The 19,930-nt window shown below is 35.4% G+C and overlaps 1 protein-coding gene across 1 annotated transcript in view; it reads left to right on the forward strand.

Annotated features, from left to right (window-relative positions):
- ERBB4 (erb-b2 receptor tyrosine kinase 4) overlaps positions 1 to 19,930 on the forward strand; it is a 608,719-nt gene that overhangs the window by 252 nt on the left and 588,537 nt on the right. Inside the window, exon 2 of the mRNA XM_006778963.2 lies at positions 9,377 to 9,528. Coding sequence (XP_006779026.1) covers positions 9,377 to 9,528 — 152 coding nt within the window. The remainder of the gene's footprint in view (positions 1 to 9,376; positions 9,529 to 19,930) is intronic.

The following is a 19,930-nucleotide window of genomic DNA, read 5'->3' on the forward strand; positions in this document are numbered from 1 at the left end:
AGTTACAAGTCAGTTTTGATGGTCTTTTAAATTTATCTGCAGTTATTTTAATTTTACTAAGCTAATCTTTGAAATACAAAATGATAAAAATAATTACAAGAATAACCTATTATATGGGAAAGCTAGATTAGAGGGGACTACTCACAAAGCATATCATTTGTAAATGAAGATAATCATGTATAATTTTTAAATCTATCATATTTTTATAATCTCCAGTGATGAGCTTGCTCTCCATTTCAATATAGTTTAACAATTTAAGCAACTTTGAGGACATCTAGAGACTAGCATAAATAAAGAAAAGAGGTAAAATAGAGATCAATTGGATTTTAAGTGGATCAGCACATAGCAGTATACAGTCTATACACTAGCTCTCATCAGTCTGTGGTATAGAATGCCAGTGTCTTCTCTAGCTATAGATCTATTAGTGAAGATCTATGATGCCAAATGCCCTTTTCATTTGGCTCAAGAATCATTTAGAAAATGTTTTACTTAATATCCTGTCTTGTTATTTTGGGAGTCACTAAAAACAGTGGTAAAAGATAAAGATTCAAAGAATACACTTTGAATCCTTTTTTTAAAGGATATTTATTTTTTGCATTGAAAACTATTTTGTATCTGGTTTTATGTAATGTAAATTATAAAAAATTTACTATTTTGGTGCAATTTTTTTCTTTAACACTTTTCAAGTTAGTTATATAAAATGCAAAATTTCTGAAATACAGGGTGGGGCAACAGTAGGTTTATAGCTGTTTATATGGAAAATAATACAATAATTAAAAAATAGTAATACTAGAATACTGTATAAACCTACTGTTGCCCCACCCTGTTTAAATCAATTTTCATCATTTATTATTTTATGTGTAATGTCATCTGGTACAAATATTTTAAAATCATTAATAGGTATTTTTAATATTAAAAAAGTACAAATTAAATAAAATCAATAAACCCAGAGGTATATTAATGGAATAATGAGTAAGTACTAAATATAGTTCATTCCAGGAATATAAGAATGGTTCAGTATTTGGAATTCATTAATAATTCACTCTAATAAATTAAAACCTTTTTTTTTTCAAAAGTATCTAAAAGTACATGATAAACTTCAACATTCAAATCTGAAGTAAAAACCTAGTAAAGCCAGATTTGGAACATCTAAAGTGATACAAGAAATTCTAGGCCAAGGAAAGCATTTCATGAAGGTTAGGAAAGAGAGGCATGACTGTTATAATACCTATTAATTAAAAGCAATTATCCTAGCAAGACTGACTAGTATCAGCCAAGAAAGCAAAATAAAATATGATTGAAGACTGGATAAATTAAGGAAATCAAATAAGAACTAATTATAAATTACAAGGATTTAGCAATGAAGCCATGTTTGGGAGAAAAATCAAGATTTCATATATATATACTGAGTGGCCAGATTATTATGACCACCTGACGTTTGTAGGCAAATTAGCTATAATTTCGCGCTGAAATTGCTAGAGGGCCAGAACATTGTAAATAGGGAAGCAGGTTGTTTACCACGACAGTAGAAGTGATTTTTTTCTGAAGATATGGGTAAACAACGCGATTTCCAAGTTTACAAGTTAGAAAGTGTTGGAGCGAAGGGATCCTGACATCTAGTGTCTTTGCTGAGTGCTCATTCCTTTTTGTCGACCGATTTCAAGCCGTGTACTTTAATTTGACTTAAAATACAGCATAATGTACACACCATGCACTATACATTTAAATGAGTTACAATAGTTAACTCTATCAGTGAGTCAGACATTATTCAAAGCAAATTACAAACTGACTTATTTAATTGTTACAACAGCCTTATGAGGTGGTTTTGTTATTATGTCCTGTGCAGATGAGAAGATAGAATGATGGAGAGTCTAGGTAACTTGCCCAATATCACATTGCAGGTCAGCGATAGGGCTAGATTTTTTTTTTAAATATATTTTATTGAGTTTTTACAGAGAGGAAAGGAGAGAGAGAGATAGAGAGCCAGAAACATCGATGAGAGAGAAACATCGACCAGCTGCCTCCTGCACACTCCCCACTGGGGATGTGCCCAAAACCAGGGTACATGCCCTTGACCGGAATCGAACCTGGGACCTCTCAGTCCGCAGGCCGACGCTCTATCCACTGAGCAAACCAGTTTCGACAAGGGGCTAGATTTTAATGCTGGACGTTGAGCTTTAGGTCTGGGGTTTTGAGCATAGACCCATAGACCAGGAGGTCATGGTTTGATCCTGGTGGTCAGGGCACATGCCTGGGTTGCGAGCTCATTTCCTAATGGGGAGCATGCAAGAGGCAGCCAATCAGTCATTCACTCTCATCATTGATGTTTCTCTCTCTCTCTCTCTCTCTCTCTCTCTCTCCCTTCCTCTCTAAAATCAATTATATATTATGAAAATGGAGGAATCAGTATTTGATTCTGGTTTATTTATGGTTCTCAATGACTCCAAAGTCCTTTTATTTATTCAATAAATATTGACTGAGAGTATACTATGTGTCAGCTCTTCTAGGTGTTGAAAAGGGAAAGGACCTGCTAACTGTGGAGCTTCGATCCTAATATAAAGACACATAATAAACAAATAAACAAGCACATGTTTAATGTAATTTCATAAAGCAGTAAAAACCAAAATAAGGGCAAAGAAGACAGAGCATGGTGTATGGGCACCTCGTACCTATTTAGATAATGTGGTCAGAGAAGGCTTTTTTGAAAGAGTGAGCAAAGGTCTGAATATACATTCTTACAGGGTATGGTGCAAGGTTTGGATTTAATAATAAGTGTGATTAGAAGCCAAGGAATGCTTTTAATAAGGAAGTAATGTGAATGATTTATGTTTTTAAAGAGATCATTCTGGTTTCTGTGTGACGAACTCACTAACAGGGAGAAGTAGGAATTCCAGGAAGTCAGTTAGGAGGATACCATTGAAGTCCATTGGAGAGACAGCTGGGGGTAGCGTGGATTAAGTAACTGTTGTAGTGGAAGTGGTAAGTTTGGCCCCATTTCAGATGCATTTTGAACACAGAGTTGCCAAATCTTGCCATGTCCATGCAACTATAGTAGCACTCAATAAGAGTCATTGAAAATGGTTGCTATTTCTCACATTCCATTTAAATATTTTATATTTTGAGGTTTACTAGTTTAATGCTTACATTTGTTTAAGAGTAAGTACTTATTAGTGTTAAATCAGATAGAAAATTTAGGTAATTTTTAGCAGGTTACTACATTTTTTGTTATCCTCACTGAAGATATTTTTTCCATTAATTTTTATAGATTGTGGAAAGGAGAAGGAGAGATGGGGAGAGGGGAGAAAGAGAGAGAGAGAGAGAGAGAGAGAGAGAGGGAGAGAGAGAGAGAGAGTGAGCTAGAGAGACACATCAATTGTTTGCCTGCTATGCACACACAGACCAGGGCCTGGGATGGACTCTGCAACCCAGGGATGTGCCCTTGACTGGGAATCAAACCCACCACGCTCAGTGCATGGGTTGATGCTCTATGCATTCAGCCTTACCGTCCAGGGTGGTTACTAAATATTTTGATGCAGGCAGTCTATGAATGATGCACACACAATATGCACATAGTTTATGTATAGTTTCCTGCATGAGCTCTTACAAAAGACCATGGCATTTTTATTAATATACATTCAGTCATGATACTAGTTCAACAGTAGATGATAAATAATTATTCGTTTCTTAATACATAGCTCATGTAAGCATTAAGTTGGAAAGTTAGGCAAACATTTTATTTAATTATATATATTATTTATCTTCTTGTCTTTTTTGTGTTAGCAAATGGAATACTGGTTTCCATAGTCATAATAAACCTGGAAGCAATACTGAGTTTTAGTATTAATATAGGTATTGTTTCATTTTGCTTCTAATATGTTTTCCTCATGAACCGAGTGAATAATTTTGTTAATCAACCTTTTTTTATTGCTTCAAAATACTAATTATAGTCTTATTTTTTTAACTGAATGAAGATTATTTAATTCACTCACTGTTGGGTGTAAATTGTAAGTCAAGAAGAATAAAAAGCCATGTTTGCCACTATAGCTACATTTACAATGGAATCAGACCAAATACAATAATTGGAAATTTTATCAAGGCCTCATATATAGCTTTACTCCTGGAGTTACAGTTGGATGAAAACTCTAAGGAGCATATGCAAATTCAGGACATTTGAAGCTTGAACTGTTGTAAGCCTGTAGTTTAAGGACTTTATAATCGTGTTGGCAAAGAGGGCTGAATTTTGTTAAACTTGTTTAGGCTGGTGAAATGAATTTTCAATTCTGTTTGATAAACAGCTGTGTGAAATCAATGAAACTTGATGGCTTTAGCATTGTCTTGTATACATTGCTTGATTGTAAAATCGATTGACAAATGGAAGTTGTGAGGCATTCAGTGAAGGCAACATGAAGACACATACAAACAGTTTTTATGCATCTATCCAAGCTAGTGATTTTAAAATCAAGTCTGTCTTTCAAGATAAAAGTTTAGAGGAATATAACTGGTTATGTAGCTTCAGTCAAACAAATATAAAGGAGATTCTCACTAAGACAAAAATATTTCCAGAATGGAACTGTGTGTAGTGAAAGTTCCAAAAACCAAAATGTTTGGAAAATAGAATATTCTGATAAATCAGATTTTCTGTTTATTGGAGGATTATTTTGTTGTTGAAAAATATCTATTATATTATATATACAAAAACGCAACTGATTATTGATTGAACAATGGATACTGTTCTGAATTGAGGGTTATTATCTGAATATTAGTTATAATTGTTTTATAGCAATTAAATGGATATTATGAAAAGGTAATTTCTTGCAAAGCACTGTGTGCTTTATAGCTCAACACATTCAAAATAATTAAAATATTACATCTGCCTTCAAAGAGTTTACAGACTTTGAGGATTTCTTATATAAACATATTTTGTAATACAAATTAATAATAATTTATTAAGTACCTCATATATGCAGGATGAGACACATGCAAAAATACATTATTATTATTATATTAATAGATGTTTCTCTCAAAATTTGTTTAAGATTCTATAGAAAGGAATACACTAAATATTTTAGAAACTTTTTCATTTAGAAGTTTACATGTTGATTTTTAAATATATTAATATTAAAGTAAGTGTTTTATTTCCAATTAAAGAAACTTGTAGAACACAGGTTGTACATAAATTGCAATGTGTCATTGTATATAGTTTAGAAATGGCACAGCAAGTTAATTAAATGATGCTTAATTACTCCCATCAGTAATTGCATTTAAATATAAGCTTGTCTTCAGATAAATTTGAAATAATTAAAATCTGTATTTCATGAACTATATAATAGTAGCTTTTTTCAACAGCCATTTAACAAGTTTACAAATATTTTATTATAAATTTACTGAGAGTAATAAAGTGAAAATCGTGGATTATTATGTTTCTTGGTCTCTAGAATGAATTGGAAAAAAAAAAGGTGGATTTTGATCTTGATCACAAAGATCATGTACACAAATCAGTTGTTTCTTGTCCTCTTCCTTGTGTTGGATATTATTGTAGGTATCAATAGAAATTCATTTTTTGGTGTTTGTTGGTTTTAGTAACAATGTAAACTTCCACAGAACCAGTAAAATGTTCAGATGATCAGGAATGATTTTTGTTTCGTTATGATTTGAATAAATTCAGTCGAACAACCAGACAGAATTGCTAACATTACTTAAGGTCAAAACAATAGAATGTAATTAGACTTTAATCATTTCTTTGTATACTATTGCAGCAGCTAGGAAAAATTTCACCATTCTCCTGATCTTAATGATAATAAAACAATGTGAAATCTCCACTGTATGAAAACCCTGATTATTTTTAGCCCATTTCTCAGTCTCTCTAAGGCAGCAGTGGGGAATGTCTGGCCCAAATGCTATAAAAGCCCAAGAAGTCATTTGGTGTGACCATGCCAAGGTTTTGCAGGTGGGACTCAAAATTCAATAAATCAGGGAGCTTTTTTCATAACAACATACATTTATATGAAGTGAATGATGTTATAATTATCCAAATAGCCCTTGGCAGAAGAGATGTTCTCCTTCCATGCTCTAAGGCATATCTCTCATCCTTGTGGTCCAAGATGATGGTTCATGTTTAAGCTTCCACGTTTCTAATTCAGCCAGCAGATTGGAGAAAGATGTGAAGAAGAAAAGAGGCATTATAAGGCTCCAACCAAGTTTTAAATAAAGTTCTAGGAAGGCGTGATAGAATATGTCCTAACTTAGTCCCTTGCTAATCTTACCTCCAAGATGAGCAGAGAAATGTAATCTGTATTTAGGGTGGAAACATGCATGGCTAATATTGTTCAGTCTGTTACTGTGAAGGAAGAGGAGAATGGATGTTGAGGATTCTAGATGTCTTTGCATCCATCCTTATCACTCTACCAAAACAACTTTCCCAAAAACAATAAATGAATTCCATCATGCTGTATGAGGGACTTGGTGTTCAGAAGGGAGAATGGCTAGAAGGTGATAAGCTATAGGACCCTGGAGAGAAGAGGTGATCTTTACAATTTCTTTAAATGTGAGGTTTCAATGAGAAATAGTCTAAAGATTATGTATTTGTTTTCTAGGACTACTATAACAAAGTGCTGAGAGCAATAAAATGAAAATCATGGATTATAATTTAAGTGGCTTAAAACAGGTCATTTATTCTTTCACAATTTCAGTAGTCTAATAGCAAGGTAGCAGGAGGGTCTTGCTCCCTCTGAGACTCCTGGTGGAATCTGTCTTTGCCTTTTCCTTGCTTCTGGTGATGACCATTAATTCTTGGCATTCTTAGGTTGTAGCTGCATCACCCTGATCTTTGCTTCTGTGGCCTCATGGCTTTCTCCCTACGCCTATGTATTCACATTGTGTTTTGCTCTTCTTAGAATGACATGAATGGATTAGGGCCCACCCTAATATCATCATTTAACTTGATTACAGCTACAAAGGCCCTTTTTCAAAATAAGGTCACATTCACAAGTACCAGGGGTTAGGACTTCAATAAATCCTTTAGAGGGACCCAATTCCACTATTAAAAGAGTACTTCTAGAAAATGTACTGTTTAGTGAGTTTTAGAAATCCAAACAAGAGACGGTTGTGTTTTGTTTTTATAATGTACTTATAATGTGATTAAAGGTCTACATTACTTTTCGAATTTTGGATCTAACTTTTGTTATTTTAAATGTGTCGATAGGCAAAAGCAGGCTTTAAGGTGGCCCTAATTATTAAAATATACACACCTAGAATATTCTTCTTTCTGTACTAAATCCCATTCCATTGAACACCACATAGGATCATGACTACTTTGTCATTTCTGTGTACATGGCACACAAATATGTGTATGACATGATAGCCAGGTTCTGTTTCCAGTGTCTTCAAAGTTTACACTTTATATCTTGCCTCAAATTTTGTATATCTGTATCTATCTATATATCTATATCTATATCTATATCGATATCTATATCTATCTATATATCTATCATCCATCTATCTATATCTATCATCTATCTATCTATATCTATCCTATCTATCTATGATTTCAGAGAGAGAGGGGAAGGGAGAGGGAGAGAGTGAATGACTGTTCGACCTGTCACTATGTTGTGCCCTGAACACCAGGGGGCAGACACTCAACATAGGAGCTGCCCCTGGTGGTCAGTGTGCTCCCACAGTGGGAACGCCACTCAGCTGACCAAAGGGTGCCAGATGCAGGGCTCATGGCTGGAGAGTGCTGCTGCAGCAGCTCGAACCTCTCCCAATCAGGACTGACTGGGCGCGAGCAGGGCCAGCATGAGCGGTAGCAACAGGCAGGAGTGGCAGGTGGTGTTGGACCACTGGTTTTGGCCAAGTCCCCATAGGCCATGCCGAGGGACCCACTGGTTCACGAATCTGTGCACCACACCTCTAGTATTATGTAACTTACTCAAAGAATATTTATTCACTATCTATTTTTAAACTCTATATATTATTATTATAAGATCCATAATAGAGTTTTTCACTTCATTAAAGATTCAAATCGGCACATTCAATGGTATAGATTTTGTTCAGGCAAGTATATAAGCCATGAGAACTAAAGCCATCACTAAAACTCTGACTTCTAGAGGACAGAAAAGATATCAACACACACGCACACAGCCAAGAAGCACACGTTTGTACACTCATGTGCTCACATTTGAACAGATTCAATAACCGTGCCCCCAAATATGGCAAACAAAGATAATTTATTAACAGTCCATTATATCTCAGAACATTGATGAATATATGTAGTAATGACCCTGTTTATATAAAAAGGTTAAATTTTATTATACAATCTTTTTTGTAGTATATTCCTATAAATGTTTCAATCCAAGTAATTATTATTTGTATTTTAAAAGGTAGTATTTTGAGGATTTAAAAACCCAAGTATTAATTATGTAAAAATTGTATTCAGCTTATTTTGCAATAGGGAATATCATAGCCCATGGTCACAGATAATAGTGTGGTGAAGGCCTGGGAGGGGTGGGTTGGGGTTGGAGTGGGTCAATGGAAAAAAAAAGGAGACATCTATAATCCTTTCAACAATAAACATAAATTAAAATTGAAAAAAATGTTATTTTCATCATCTTTTGATTTTCATTTATTTCCATATGTAGAATGAACCCTGATAGAAAATAGAATGAATTATAAGTCCAAAAGAAATTCTTGTTTAAATGAAATTAAATGTATTTACATGCTTTATGTGCTCATTAGAAGTGTGATTATTTAAATTTATCTCCTTGCTACATGTTTCTATAGAACCTATGGCTTCTTACTCTCTGTCATTAACACATGCAACTTATGAATTAAAATATGTAATATTACTTATATGTGGAATAAAAAAAAGCTGATTCATAAAAACAGAAAGAAGAATGGTGGTTTCCAGGGGCTTTGGGGTAGGAGATATGGGGTATATGTTAGAGTATACACTTCAGTTATAAGATGAATCTGTTCTGGGCATCTAATGTGCAGCATGGTGATTATAAATAACAATATCATATTATCTACTTGAAAGTTGCTGAGAATAAATTTTAAATGTTCTCACCACAAAAAAGGTATAGTAACTGTGTGGGGTGATGGGGGTGTTAGCTAGCTATGGATAATAAATTTGCAAATATCTATAAATGTATCAAATCAACATGCTGTACACGTTATACTTACACAATGTTATATCTCAATAAAGCTGGAAAAATAAAAGTACAGATATCAGCAGTGTGTGGGTTATGGATCTTAATGACATTTTAATATTTTAATTGGGGGCATTGTGGTAGTGTGTGGAATACAGAGTTGAGGGAGATGATATTGTACTTGTCATATGAAGGTTATATAACTCCCGTGTATCTTCTTGTCTTGGCAGTGTGTGCAGGAACAGAGAATAAGCTGAGCTCTCTCTCTGACCTGGAGCAGCAGTACCGAGCCTTGCGCAAGTACTATGAGAACTGTGAGGTAGTCATGGGCAACCTGGAGATAACCAGCATCGAGCACAACCGGGACCTCTCCTTTATGCGGGTACAGTTGTCTCCTATCTCTTCTTTGTGAGCGAATAGTGGTGCCCCAATGCATAGTGATAGATCAGCTTGCTTGTATCTGATAGTAGTGCTCTTCTGGCCAGCAGGGACCATGTCTGTAGGCAGAGAGAAGAGATACCAAGACACAACCAGAGACAGAGCAAGAGTGCTAGTAGCACTGCCATGGTGACTGGCACTCTGAGTTTAGAGCAGTTACTGTTGCCCTAAGACTGATCAAGATTCTGCCAGGGTGTAGTGCATGCCATCTAGCAAGTCTGTCTTTGTTCTAAATTGTAGGAGAGAGGAAAACTAGGAGAGTCACGGTCCCACTCCTTTCTCTTTCATGTTGGAAATTGTAGATTATTTTATATTACTGTAATGAGACGATGTTGATTTTCAATCATTCTCTATAAGACATAGAATTTGCATTGCTTTTCCAGTGCTGGTAATAGATAGACACTATTTCATACTCACACACAGTTTCTCTTCTAAGGATAGATCTTTCAGAGAAAGCAGATAAAGCTGTAACTCAGAGACTGTATGATGCTGATTGGCTCACTGTCACCTAAGACCTTGGCTTCATTAGCATGGTTTTCTTACAGTAAAATCAGGGATGGTACATGACAATAATGAGTTTCAAGTTGCAACAAGTAACCTCGCTTTTGCCTACCCCTTAGCTGTTTTCAGTAAGGATGAGCAGCCAGTCAGCTTTCATATAAAATTCTGAAATATTTCCATTTCAGCCTACATCAAAGCATCTGACTAGAATTAAATCCAACTGCATAAGGGGGTGGTTTTATATTTGTGTGTTTGTTTCCCTTATCCTCCTTGCTCACATTTATATCTATGCCTGGCCTAAGCTTTATGCTGCATAGCATGATTTAGCAAAACCCTATCTTGGAGAATTTATATTTAAAAGAAAATAGGTAATTTACAAAATACTTCATTCCTTTGGCTTGGAAAATGATGTACTGAATAGTTTGTGTAAACACCAGCTACCACTGCCTATCTGTGACTGTTTTTAGCTCATTAAATACCAGAGGGAATGACTTGTGTGGGAGAGATTTTGTTGGAGAGATGGAAAGAAAGCAGGATGAGAAAGGTTGTCATATTTTAGAGTCATTAAAAATCAGAGAGGAAACCACCATTGAAATGAAAGATCTGTGACATAATAAGGTGGGTCCACATGTATTATATTCTCACACATAAAAGATAATGTAGATAATGTAAGTGCAACATTTTCTAATACAGCATGTCTCTTTCAGCTGTGTACACATTTTCATTGGGAGAACAAGCCTGAATTTAAATTTTTCCTAAATAGCTTTGTGAGATCAATAAGTGGTACATTCATAACTCCGTTAAATGGCTGGCAAGGAAATAAGATTCCTATTTCAAGTATCTGCATTCTCTTACTAATTACTCATTGAGCACAATAGTCACCAATTGGAACAGATGTCAAGAAAGGACTATGAAGATTAACATTCAAAATCCTTAGAACTAATCTTCAATATGTTCAAAGAAACTTCACCTAAAAGAAATACATCAGTCAGGTAAACAGCATGAGAGTAGATAGGGTATTCCAATTTATATGTAATTCCTCTTATTTTGTCGGAATTTCATGTACAACTACATCTGTGCTGAAGTAGAACATATTTGCTGTATTTAGATGACAAAATTTTAGCTAGGTGCGATGGAGAATATTAAAAAGGAAGTAGAGAGAATACTATTTAAATATGTCTGTTGGGCCAAAGCAGACATTCTGAGTTAAATGAAATTTCCAAAGATTTCTGAAAGTTGTTCCTAAGACTGTTAGACAAATACATATGCAATTTTGTATGTATGTATTTACAGCTGGTTTTTAAATTGAAACTTGTTTATTTTTTTTACTAAATCTAATCATAGAACTTGTGTTACATTTGAAAAAGCTATGCAATTTACACTTATCCTAGGGAAATATATTTTTCCTTAGAGGTTAAATACCATTTCATCTGAAAATATACATTGATTAAAAATTCTGATGCTCTTCAGCAATCCTACATGATAAACCAAAGGATGAAGTGTTGCCCAGTCAGCGTGGATCAGTGGTTGAGCGTAAATCATGAGCTCATGGTTGGATTCCTGGTCAGGGCACATGCCAGGGTTGGGGGCTCAATCCCCAGTGTGGAGTGTGCAAGAGGTAGCCTGTTGGGGTCCAGCGCCAGCAGGTCCAGGGGTTCCCCAAGGTGTGGACGGAGTTGGCGAAGAAGGAATGATATGGAGGCAGCGTTCAGTTGATCAGCATAGTGAAGTTCTCACTTTCATTGTCCTGTTACATCGATATTTATACTATTTGATCCCATAATCATGCCTCTATAATTACATCATGGTATGTTTTGGGTAACGTTTCTACAGTTCCTTGTTCCTTACCTGACCTTAGCCAAAAATCCTGTCTCTATCTAGTTCTGTTGATTTGAATCTTGTCTAGGTTAATCTCTGTGTTCCATTACAAGGGCTATTCCAAGGTCACTGCTCTACTGATAGGCTATAAGGAAGTGAGTGGTGGGCAGACCCCTGGGGATGTTGGCCCAACAAGTACCAAATTTATTTCCAACAGTCTTAGTCCAAGTTCTTCATAAGGAGTACATGGTATTTCTGTAACACTAGGGGGACTTACTGATTTATTCTCTTCCTTAGTCCTGTTAACCCCTATCCTGGGGTTAACCCCTAACCTTTCTCGGGGAGGTGGTCCTGGTTAAAACACATAGCGCTTAAGAGGGGGAGCGAACATATGTCATATACGCCAGGTCCCTTGAAGCATAAGCTGTGCAGATGTTTCTTCCCTGCAGCGGCTGTGTCAAGCAGCAAGGGTGGACCGGCTTCCGGCAGTAGCCAATCAATGATTCTCATCAATGTTTCCCTCTCTTTAATCAATAAAAACAGTCCAGCCGGTGGTGCTCAGTGGTTGAGCATCAACCCATGAACCTAACACCAGGAGATCTAGGGTCATTCCCAGGCAGGGCACATGTCTGAGTTGTGGGATGTGCTAGAGGCAGCTGATCAATGATTCTCTCAGCATTGATGTTTCTATCTCTCTCTCCCTCTCCCATCCTGTCTCTGAAATTGATAACAATAAAAAAATTAAATGTCTATATTATTGATTTGGTAGTTATATAAATATATTTTAAAAGGACTTTATTCTTAACCATTGAAATGAAATATTAAAGTGTATTCAACAATTTCTCTCTATTAAAAATATTAAATATATAACAAATTCAGTAGTACCTACAAAATATGTACATCTATTAGAAAATAAATATTTGAGGAAGCATTGGATAGGATAGTTATAAGAAATATATCAATATAATTTATAATTTTAACATACATAAATATACATGCATGCAATATAAATTAGTGACCATATATACTTATATATGTAAATATTAATTATCTACATTTTTCTAGAATTAAGTCAAATTATTATAACCACATATGTTTCTAGGAGAATATTAATAAAAGTAAAATTGCTTAATAGAAGTTTTTTAAGTCCCTAAATTGTAATGCACTTCCAGAAAACAATGCCCTTGTTGCAAATGTACTTAAATTAGAAATGAATTTATTAGGATACTGAACAGATGCAATGTGTTCCTTTATACCTCTGGGGGTTGTATTATTTAAATTTGGCTTAAATGTTGAGTATAATGATTTTATAGGCTTTCATTAACCTTAATTAGAGAAAAATGCAGGTAACAAGCCCACTTCACTCCATGATTCTTAGATACTCTGATCTGGGGAATTGGGTATATAATGGTTATTTCTTCACCTCTTTTATATGTAAGTAGCAAAGACTTTGGTTCCAAGAGAGAGAATAAATGATGAGACTAAATAGAAGCATTTGGACAATGGGATACCATTTAGTTCTAAAATCCACATACTGGAATATAATTAAATAAAACCTTTCATAAAAATCATACTTATGTTCATTTTATTAGCTTTATTTTTCTGTCTTAAATGAAACACCTTATTTTCTTTTAAAAAAGGGCAGACAAACTTGACAAACAGTTTTATATAAGATCAAATCAGTTTTAAAGGTCTCTCTTTAATCACAAAGAGTATAATTTAAAGTTCAAGAGTGGAAAAATAAAATGTGAAATCTGTTGCATTTAGAAACACTGCAATTATTTATCCTGATCCCTAATTTGAACCCACTTAACTATAAAGTATTTTATTTAAATATATAATGAGAGTGATAAAAATTAAGATATTTGTTTTAGTAAATATAAGCATCTTTGAAATCATTTCTTTTAAATTTCTACATGGAAATCAAAATATCTACTTGAATGTTGAAGTAAATTCTCTTATTAATTTAGTGCCATACTTGCTTCTGAAAATTAAAGTTTTTATCATGGTTCCTGGCACTTCGTGGAACTTTAGTAAAATCTGGCTTTATTAACGCTATTGTTTTTTTTCCCTTCCTTCTTTGACTCCCAAGGCAGTCACTATTGAGCAAGGTTCTGATGACGTCACAATGCATTTTTACAAAGCTTTTTAGAGGTTCAGCTTTTGGGTGGGAGTGATTTTGCATTTTCAGAGAGGGGAAATTGCCAGGCAAATACTTGGTTGTTTATTAAGAGGCGATCAATAGCTAAAAAAAAAAATACAGATGCTCTACCTAATGAGTGAGGTTTGTTTCAATAATCTAAAAGACATCATCACATGGAAGCATTGGGAAGCATTCACCCTAGAAATCAATGAGAGCTGAATAAAGCATTGAGAAGAGTCCTTTAAGAAAAACAGGAAAGTACAAGCAAATATGAACTACATGCTAGATTATATGCCTTTCTTACAACTTTTCCTCAGAGTACAATGGCCAAAATTCTTACTGTGCCTCACCGATTTCCTCCCATTATTGCATTGGTAGCACCCTGTGTTGGACTGTGAGATGTACTTTGCATTTTCATCAGTTTATATAAACGATGTGCAAAGTAAATGAGAATAATCGTTCAGTCAACTTTGGTTCTTTGAGCAGATAAAGTAAATGAGAATAACTGTTCAGTCAACTTTGGTTCCTTGATGAGCTGGGTTAAGTGGGTTTCTCCCAGTGAATTTTGTTATACAGAAACTGAATTCCCTGTAATAAGAAACAGTATTTACAGGCATTCTTAGAGTTACACCTTTTGGGTTCTCATGGACTAATACCGAAACATACTATTTGATTAGATAGGTGCAAGGCACTGTGCTGGTTTTATGCTTAATTCAGCCTATATCTAAAGAAATTGAATCAGAAATTAATAATTTTCCAAAACAAAATGCACCTGGCTCAGATGGATTCCTTGATGAATCCTACCAAACGTTTGAGGAAGAAATTACACTAATTTTCTACAATATTTTTCAAAGTATAGAAGCAGAGGGAATACTTCCCAACTCATTCTATATTACCCTAACACCTTAACCAGACAAAGATATTACAAGAAAACTACAGACCATTTTCTCATGAACATAGATGTCAACAACTGCCAACAATATATTAGTAAGTCAAAAACAAAAATAGTATGAAAAGATTTATACATCATAACCAAGTAGGATTTATCAGACTATGGAAGGCTGGTTCTACATCTGAAATTCAATTAATGTAATCTATTACATTAACAGACTAAAAAGACGATAAAAATGATTATATCAATAGATTCAGAAAAAAGCATTTGACAAAATGTAACACCCATTCATGGCAAAATCTATTAGTAAACTAGGAATACAGAGGGACTTCCTCAACCTGTTACTCCCCATGAAGGTGGTTGTGGGGAAGGTGTTAGCATTCATAGGGTCAACAATCCAATTTCCATCCTAAGGAAGTAGAGCCACACCTTAACTAATGTGATGCAAATAAAGAAGAATACCATAAAAGGAAAGAAGTCGAGTCCTTTACAAAGGGATAGGCCAGGTTAATGATTAGAAGAAAAGAAAAACAGGCAATAAAAGTCTGAGGCCTGGGTGAATTTTGGTGACCTGAGAGGAAGCGTAGAGCCGTGGTCGGCAAACTGCAGCTCGTGAGCCACATGCGGCTCTTTGGCCCCTTGAGTGAGGCTCTTCCTAAGCCTTAGGAGTACCCTAATTAAGTTAATAACAATGTACCTACCTATATAGTTTAAGTTTAAAAAATTTGGCTCTCAAAAGAAATTTCAATCAGTGTACTGTGGATATTTGGTTCAGTTGACTAATGAGTTTGCCGACCACTGGCCTAGAGTATAGGAAGTGCTAATAAAGAAAGCATGTGTCAAATGAACTCCATGGTGCTCCCCACATGGCTCAGGTTTTTAATCTTTTGAGTGGGATAACTGCACCTCAAAAACCTTTGACTTCTCTATTCATGATTTGTAAGGCACCTTTTGCCTCAGTGTCTTCAATTTGTCTTTTGCTCTACAATTTGTCTTTTAAATTAAGCGATTCTCACCGACTCTCACCACCCTGTGAAATCATGGGATGATTTCATTTTTCTGATGAGGGCACTGAGGCCTACGGAGGTTAATAGACTTGCCCAGGGTCATGCATCAGTGGCTGGCAGAACTTTAACTCAGAACATTCTGAAACGACTCACTGAAGAACTTACCATAAAGTGTAAGTTTACAGCTAATTAAGCCAATTAATGTCCTCTACATCTTCATTACAGGATTCATATTGTATCTGTGGCCAACTGAAAGAGAAACCTTGCAACAAATTGCTTCAATATGTTTTCAAACAGAAACAAATCTGGTCTGTATTGATGTTGAGTTGTTGCATCATGTCTTGTGTAACAGCCTTCCCTCACCCCCAAGTATACGCATACAATAATCATGTGTCCTGCTAGCATGAGTGCAGCTACAATGATAGTCTAATTCAGTGATTTTCAGCTGGTGTGCTACAAGAGTTTTTAAATCATGCAATACCTAACTGTTTAGTCAGGGCACTGACCTCTTTTTCCTTAGATTGTCGAATAAAAAAAAATGACAACAGCCAACACAACAATAGCCATGTGGTGTGAATGAATCAAAATTAAATCTTTTATTTGGCAAGTAGGAAAAATATATGTTTTTGTGTGCCACAGAATTTTAGTGATTAGTTTATGTGTGCCATGAGATGAAAAAGGTTGAAAATCACTGGTATAATTCATTGGTTAGTAAAACCACTCAGCACATATTTAACATCTTTTTCTCAGGCCACATTTGGACTATTATGTTTGGATAAAGACCCTATATTTAAGGACTGGCTTAGATTGTGTCTCTAATAGGCAACTGGGACAATATGTTTCCAGAAAGATCTATCTCCAAAGGAACTGTTGAAAAAAGTGGGTGTGTTGATCCTGGAGAGGAGAGTACTAAAGCGAGCACAGTAATTGTTTTCAGATATTTGAAAAGGGAGTGGACTAGTTTTGAGTTGTTCCAGAAGACAGAATTAGGCAGAAGTTAAAAAGAGTCAGAGTTTGGCTTAAAATAAAAATTTTGCTAACAATTAGAGCATTCTACCAATATAATGGGTGCCTTGTTATATGGGGAAAAGGGACAGGAACTCTTAATTGAACACCTTTTATTTTCTAGGCTCTGGCCATTGGCATCATAGAACACAAGAAAGAAAAGATGAATTTAAAGAGCCTGGCACATTATAGGCACCCAGTTAATGTTAGTTAGTTGGTTAGTTAATTAGTTAGTTAGTTCTCTTGGCTTCCCTAAGTGTTTCCTATATATATTCACAATGATCCAAAGACATTGTCACAGTTTTCAACATTTTGCAGAGGAGGACAATGTCTGTCAAAGTCAAAGAGCATGAAAGGGGGTGTAGCTAGGTCTTCAATCCAGATCTCTGTACCTTTGAACCCCACATCCATTGTCAATATGACTGCCTTTTCTGCATACAGTTCAACTCTATTTCCACTGCCCATACTCAATCAAGGGTGATCAGCAAAGGAGGGGCAGGATTTTATGCATTTGGCAGAAAATTGGTAGAAAACTTCTGTGCTATTCAGTTATATTTGCACTTCTCAAAAGGCAGATAGTAATATCTCTAACCTCCCAATGATTCATTTAGCAAGGTATCTGGTTTTAGCCAATACACTTCTAGAATCACAGCTTTATCCAAAAACTCCCCCTGATTTTTCCCATTATAACTTTATTCATGTATGACATTTCTTACCCAGGTTACATCAAACTGGGATTTGGAGAATATTGAGTTATGGTATAGACCCGTGGTTGGCAAACTGTGGTTCACGAGCCACATGCGGCTCTTTGGCCCCTTGAGTGTGGCTCTTCCTAAGCCTTAGGAGTGCCCTAATTAAGTTAGTAACAATGTACCTACCTATATAGTTTAAGTTTAAAAAATTTGGCTCTCAAAAGAAATTTCAATCATTGTACTGTTGATATTTGGCTCTGTTGACGAAAGAGTTTGCCGACCACTGGAGACAATACTAGCATGGCCCCTGAACACACTGCTTATGTTTCATTCTTCAAAACTTCATTCCTTGGGTCTTGAGTGCTTTTTACGTCTCAGAGTATTTTATTAAAATGTTAATATGCTTTGGTGGTTTGCTGTGGGAAGGTTAAAACTTATTAACCACCATCTCAGCTATTAGATTTTATTTTGACTGAAGTTCTTGACATTTCACTGATCTTTCTTGACTAACAGTTTTGTTTATCGAATGATGTCACAGAGAGAATCTCAATCTTCTCCCTGAGCTGCTTTTTGGGTCCCCTTCATATGAGTCTCATGTTACTCTTGCCCTTGCTTTCTCTTTATTCTTTCCTGCCTAAAATATTCGCATTCATGATTCATTTCTGCACAGTGCTTATTTCAAATAAGTTCATGGAAAAATAGGAAACCTAAATTCTAAACTCTTCAACTAATGGTGTGATACAGTGTAAATTATTTAACTCTCCGAGTTTTCAGTTCTTCTTTTGTAAAATGAAAATATTAGATTAGGATGGAATTTTATAGCTTTAGTCAATATTAAACTCCCTTTATAATTTTTCTTTGCTACCCATATGAAACTGTACTCCTCTTTTAATTTTTTATTGTCACATACATAAATAAATATATCTTGAAGTTACGTTCATGATTATTACCAAAAATGAAACTCCAATATCTGCAACATAAATATAAAACATTAATACGTAGAAAAAGCATGGCTGCCAAAGACGCTGAGCCTCAGGCTTTCTTTCTTTCTTCTTTAGCAAAGGAGAATGGCCAGAGTTAGAGAGTTGTTAAACATCTAGGGACTCCACACTGAGACTTTCTCTTTGATGTAATCAGAAGTAAAAACATCCACACAATATGATGCAGTACTCTTTAATGTACTCTATGTGCCTGGAATTGTCTTGTTTACCACCCTTTGGGAAACACTGAACTCATTTGTCTGCAGTAGTCTTAAATGCCAGAAACCATGACTTGGCAAACTAATTTATCATATGATTCTAACAGGTAGACATGATAGATTTTTCTTATGAATTTTAAGTTTTATGGAATTCTGAAGGAGATATTTGGGGACCAGTGGAATTTACAGAAGTATTCTAATCTTATTTCTTAGATAGTTCCCCCAATGAATGGCTCCAGTTCCCATTTATTTTGAGAAATGATACCTTTTAGAGAAAAAGGATTTCAGTGTCTAATAAATTCTATTGATTTGACCTTGAACAAATTTGAAGGTTTAGTAGAAAAGGAGATCCCTGCAATTAAAACATGCAAACCTCCAAGATTTTTGTCAGCAGTCTAAGTTGGTGGGCTTTGTCGGCTGGACATTTGGGTCATGGTGGTGAAACGCTTCTCTAGCATTTCACTACTGCGTCCCCCACAGTCAGTAGGGATGCACCTGCACAAGTCTCAGGCATGCATCTCAGTGCACAGTTTGAACCTGGGGACATTGTCAACACACACTGGTCTTTAGCAAACAGTGTTAGAAGAATATGTGAACACTTTGTTGGTCGAAAACTCCAGGGATTACAGAACAAATCGCTCACATATCAAGCTATTTTGAATCTTTCCTCATTGTACAAGAGCTTAAGGAAGGGAAAGAAGAGAAAGAGATGGGGCACCAGCATCTTATATTCCATGACCTAGCAGGATTACATAATTTTGTAGGTTGATGGTCAGATTCAAGCTCTGGGAATCAGCCAGTCCCTTCTATTAGGATTAATAGCTTGATAATTTCATACTGCAATACCACAAAACTATGACAATGTCTCACTTTAAATGTGCTTTCCCACTGTAACTGGTTTGGCTCAGTCAGCCTACGAACTGAAAGGTCCCAGGTTCGATTCCAGTCAAGGGCATGTACCTTGGTTGTGGGCACATCCCCACTAGGAGATGTGCAGGAGGCAGCTGATTGATATTTCTAACTCTCTATCTCTCTCCCTTCCTCTCTGTAAAAAATCAATAAAATATATAAAAAAAGAAAAAAATATTAA

The sequence above is a fragment of the Myotis davidii genome, unplaced genomic scaffold (assembly GCF_000327345.1).
Source record: "Myotis davidii unplaced genomic scaffold, ASM32734v1 scaffold268, whole genome shotgun sequence".
Lineage (NCBI taxonomy): Eukaryota > Metazoa > Chordata > Mammalia > Chiroptera > Vespertilionidae > Myotis > Myotis davidii.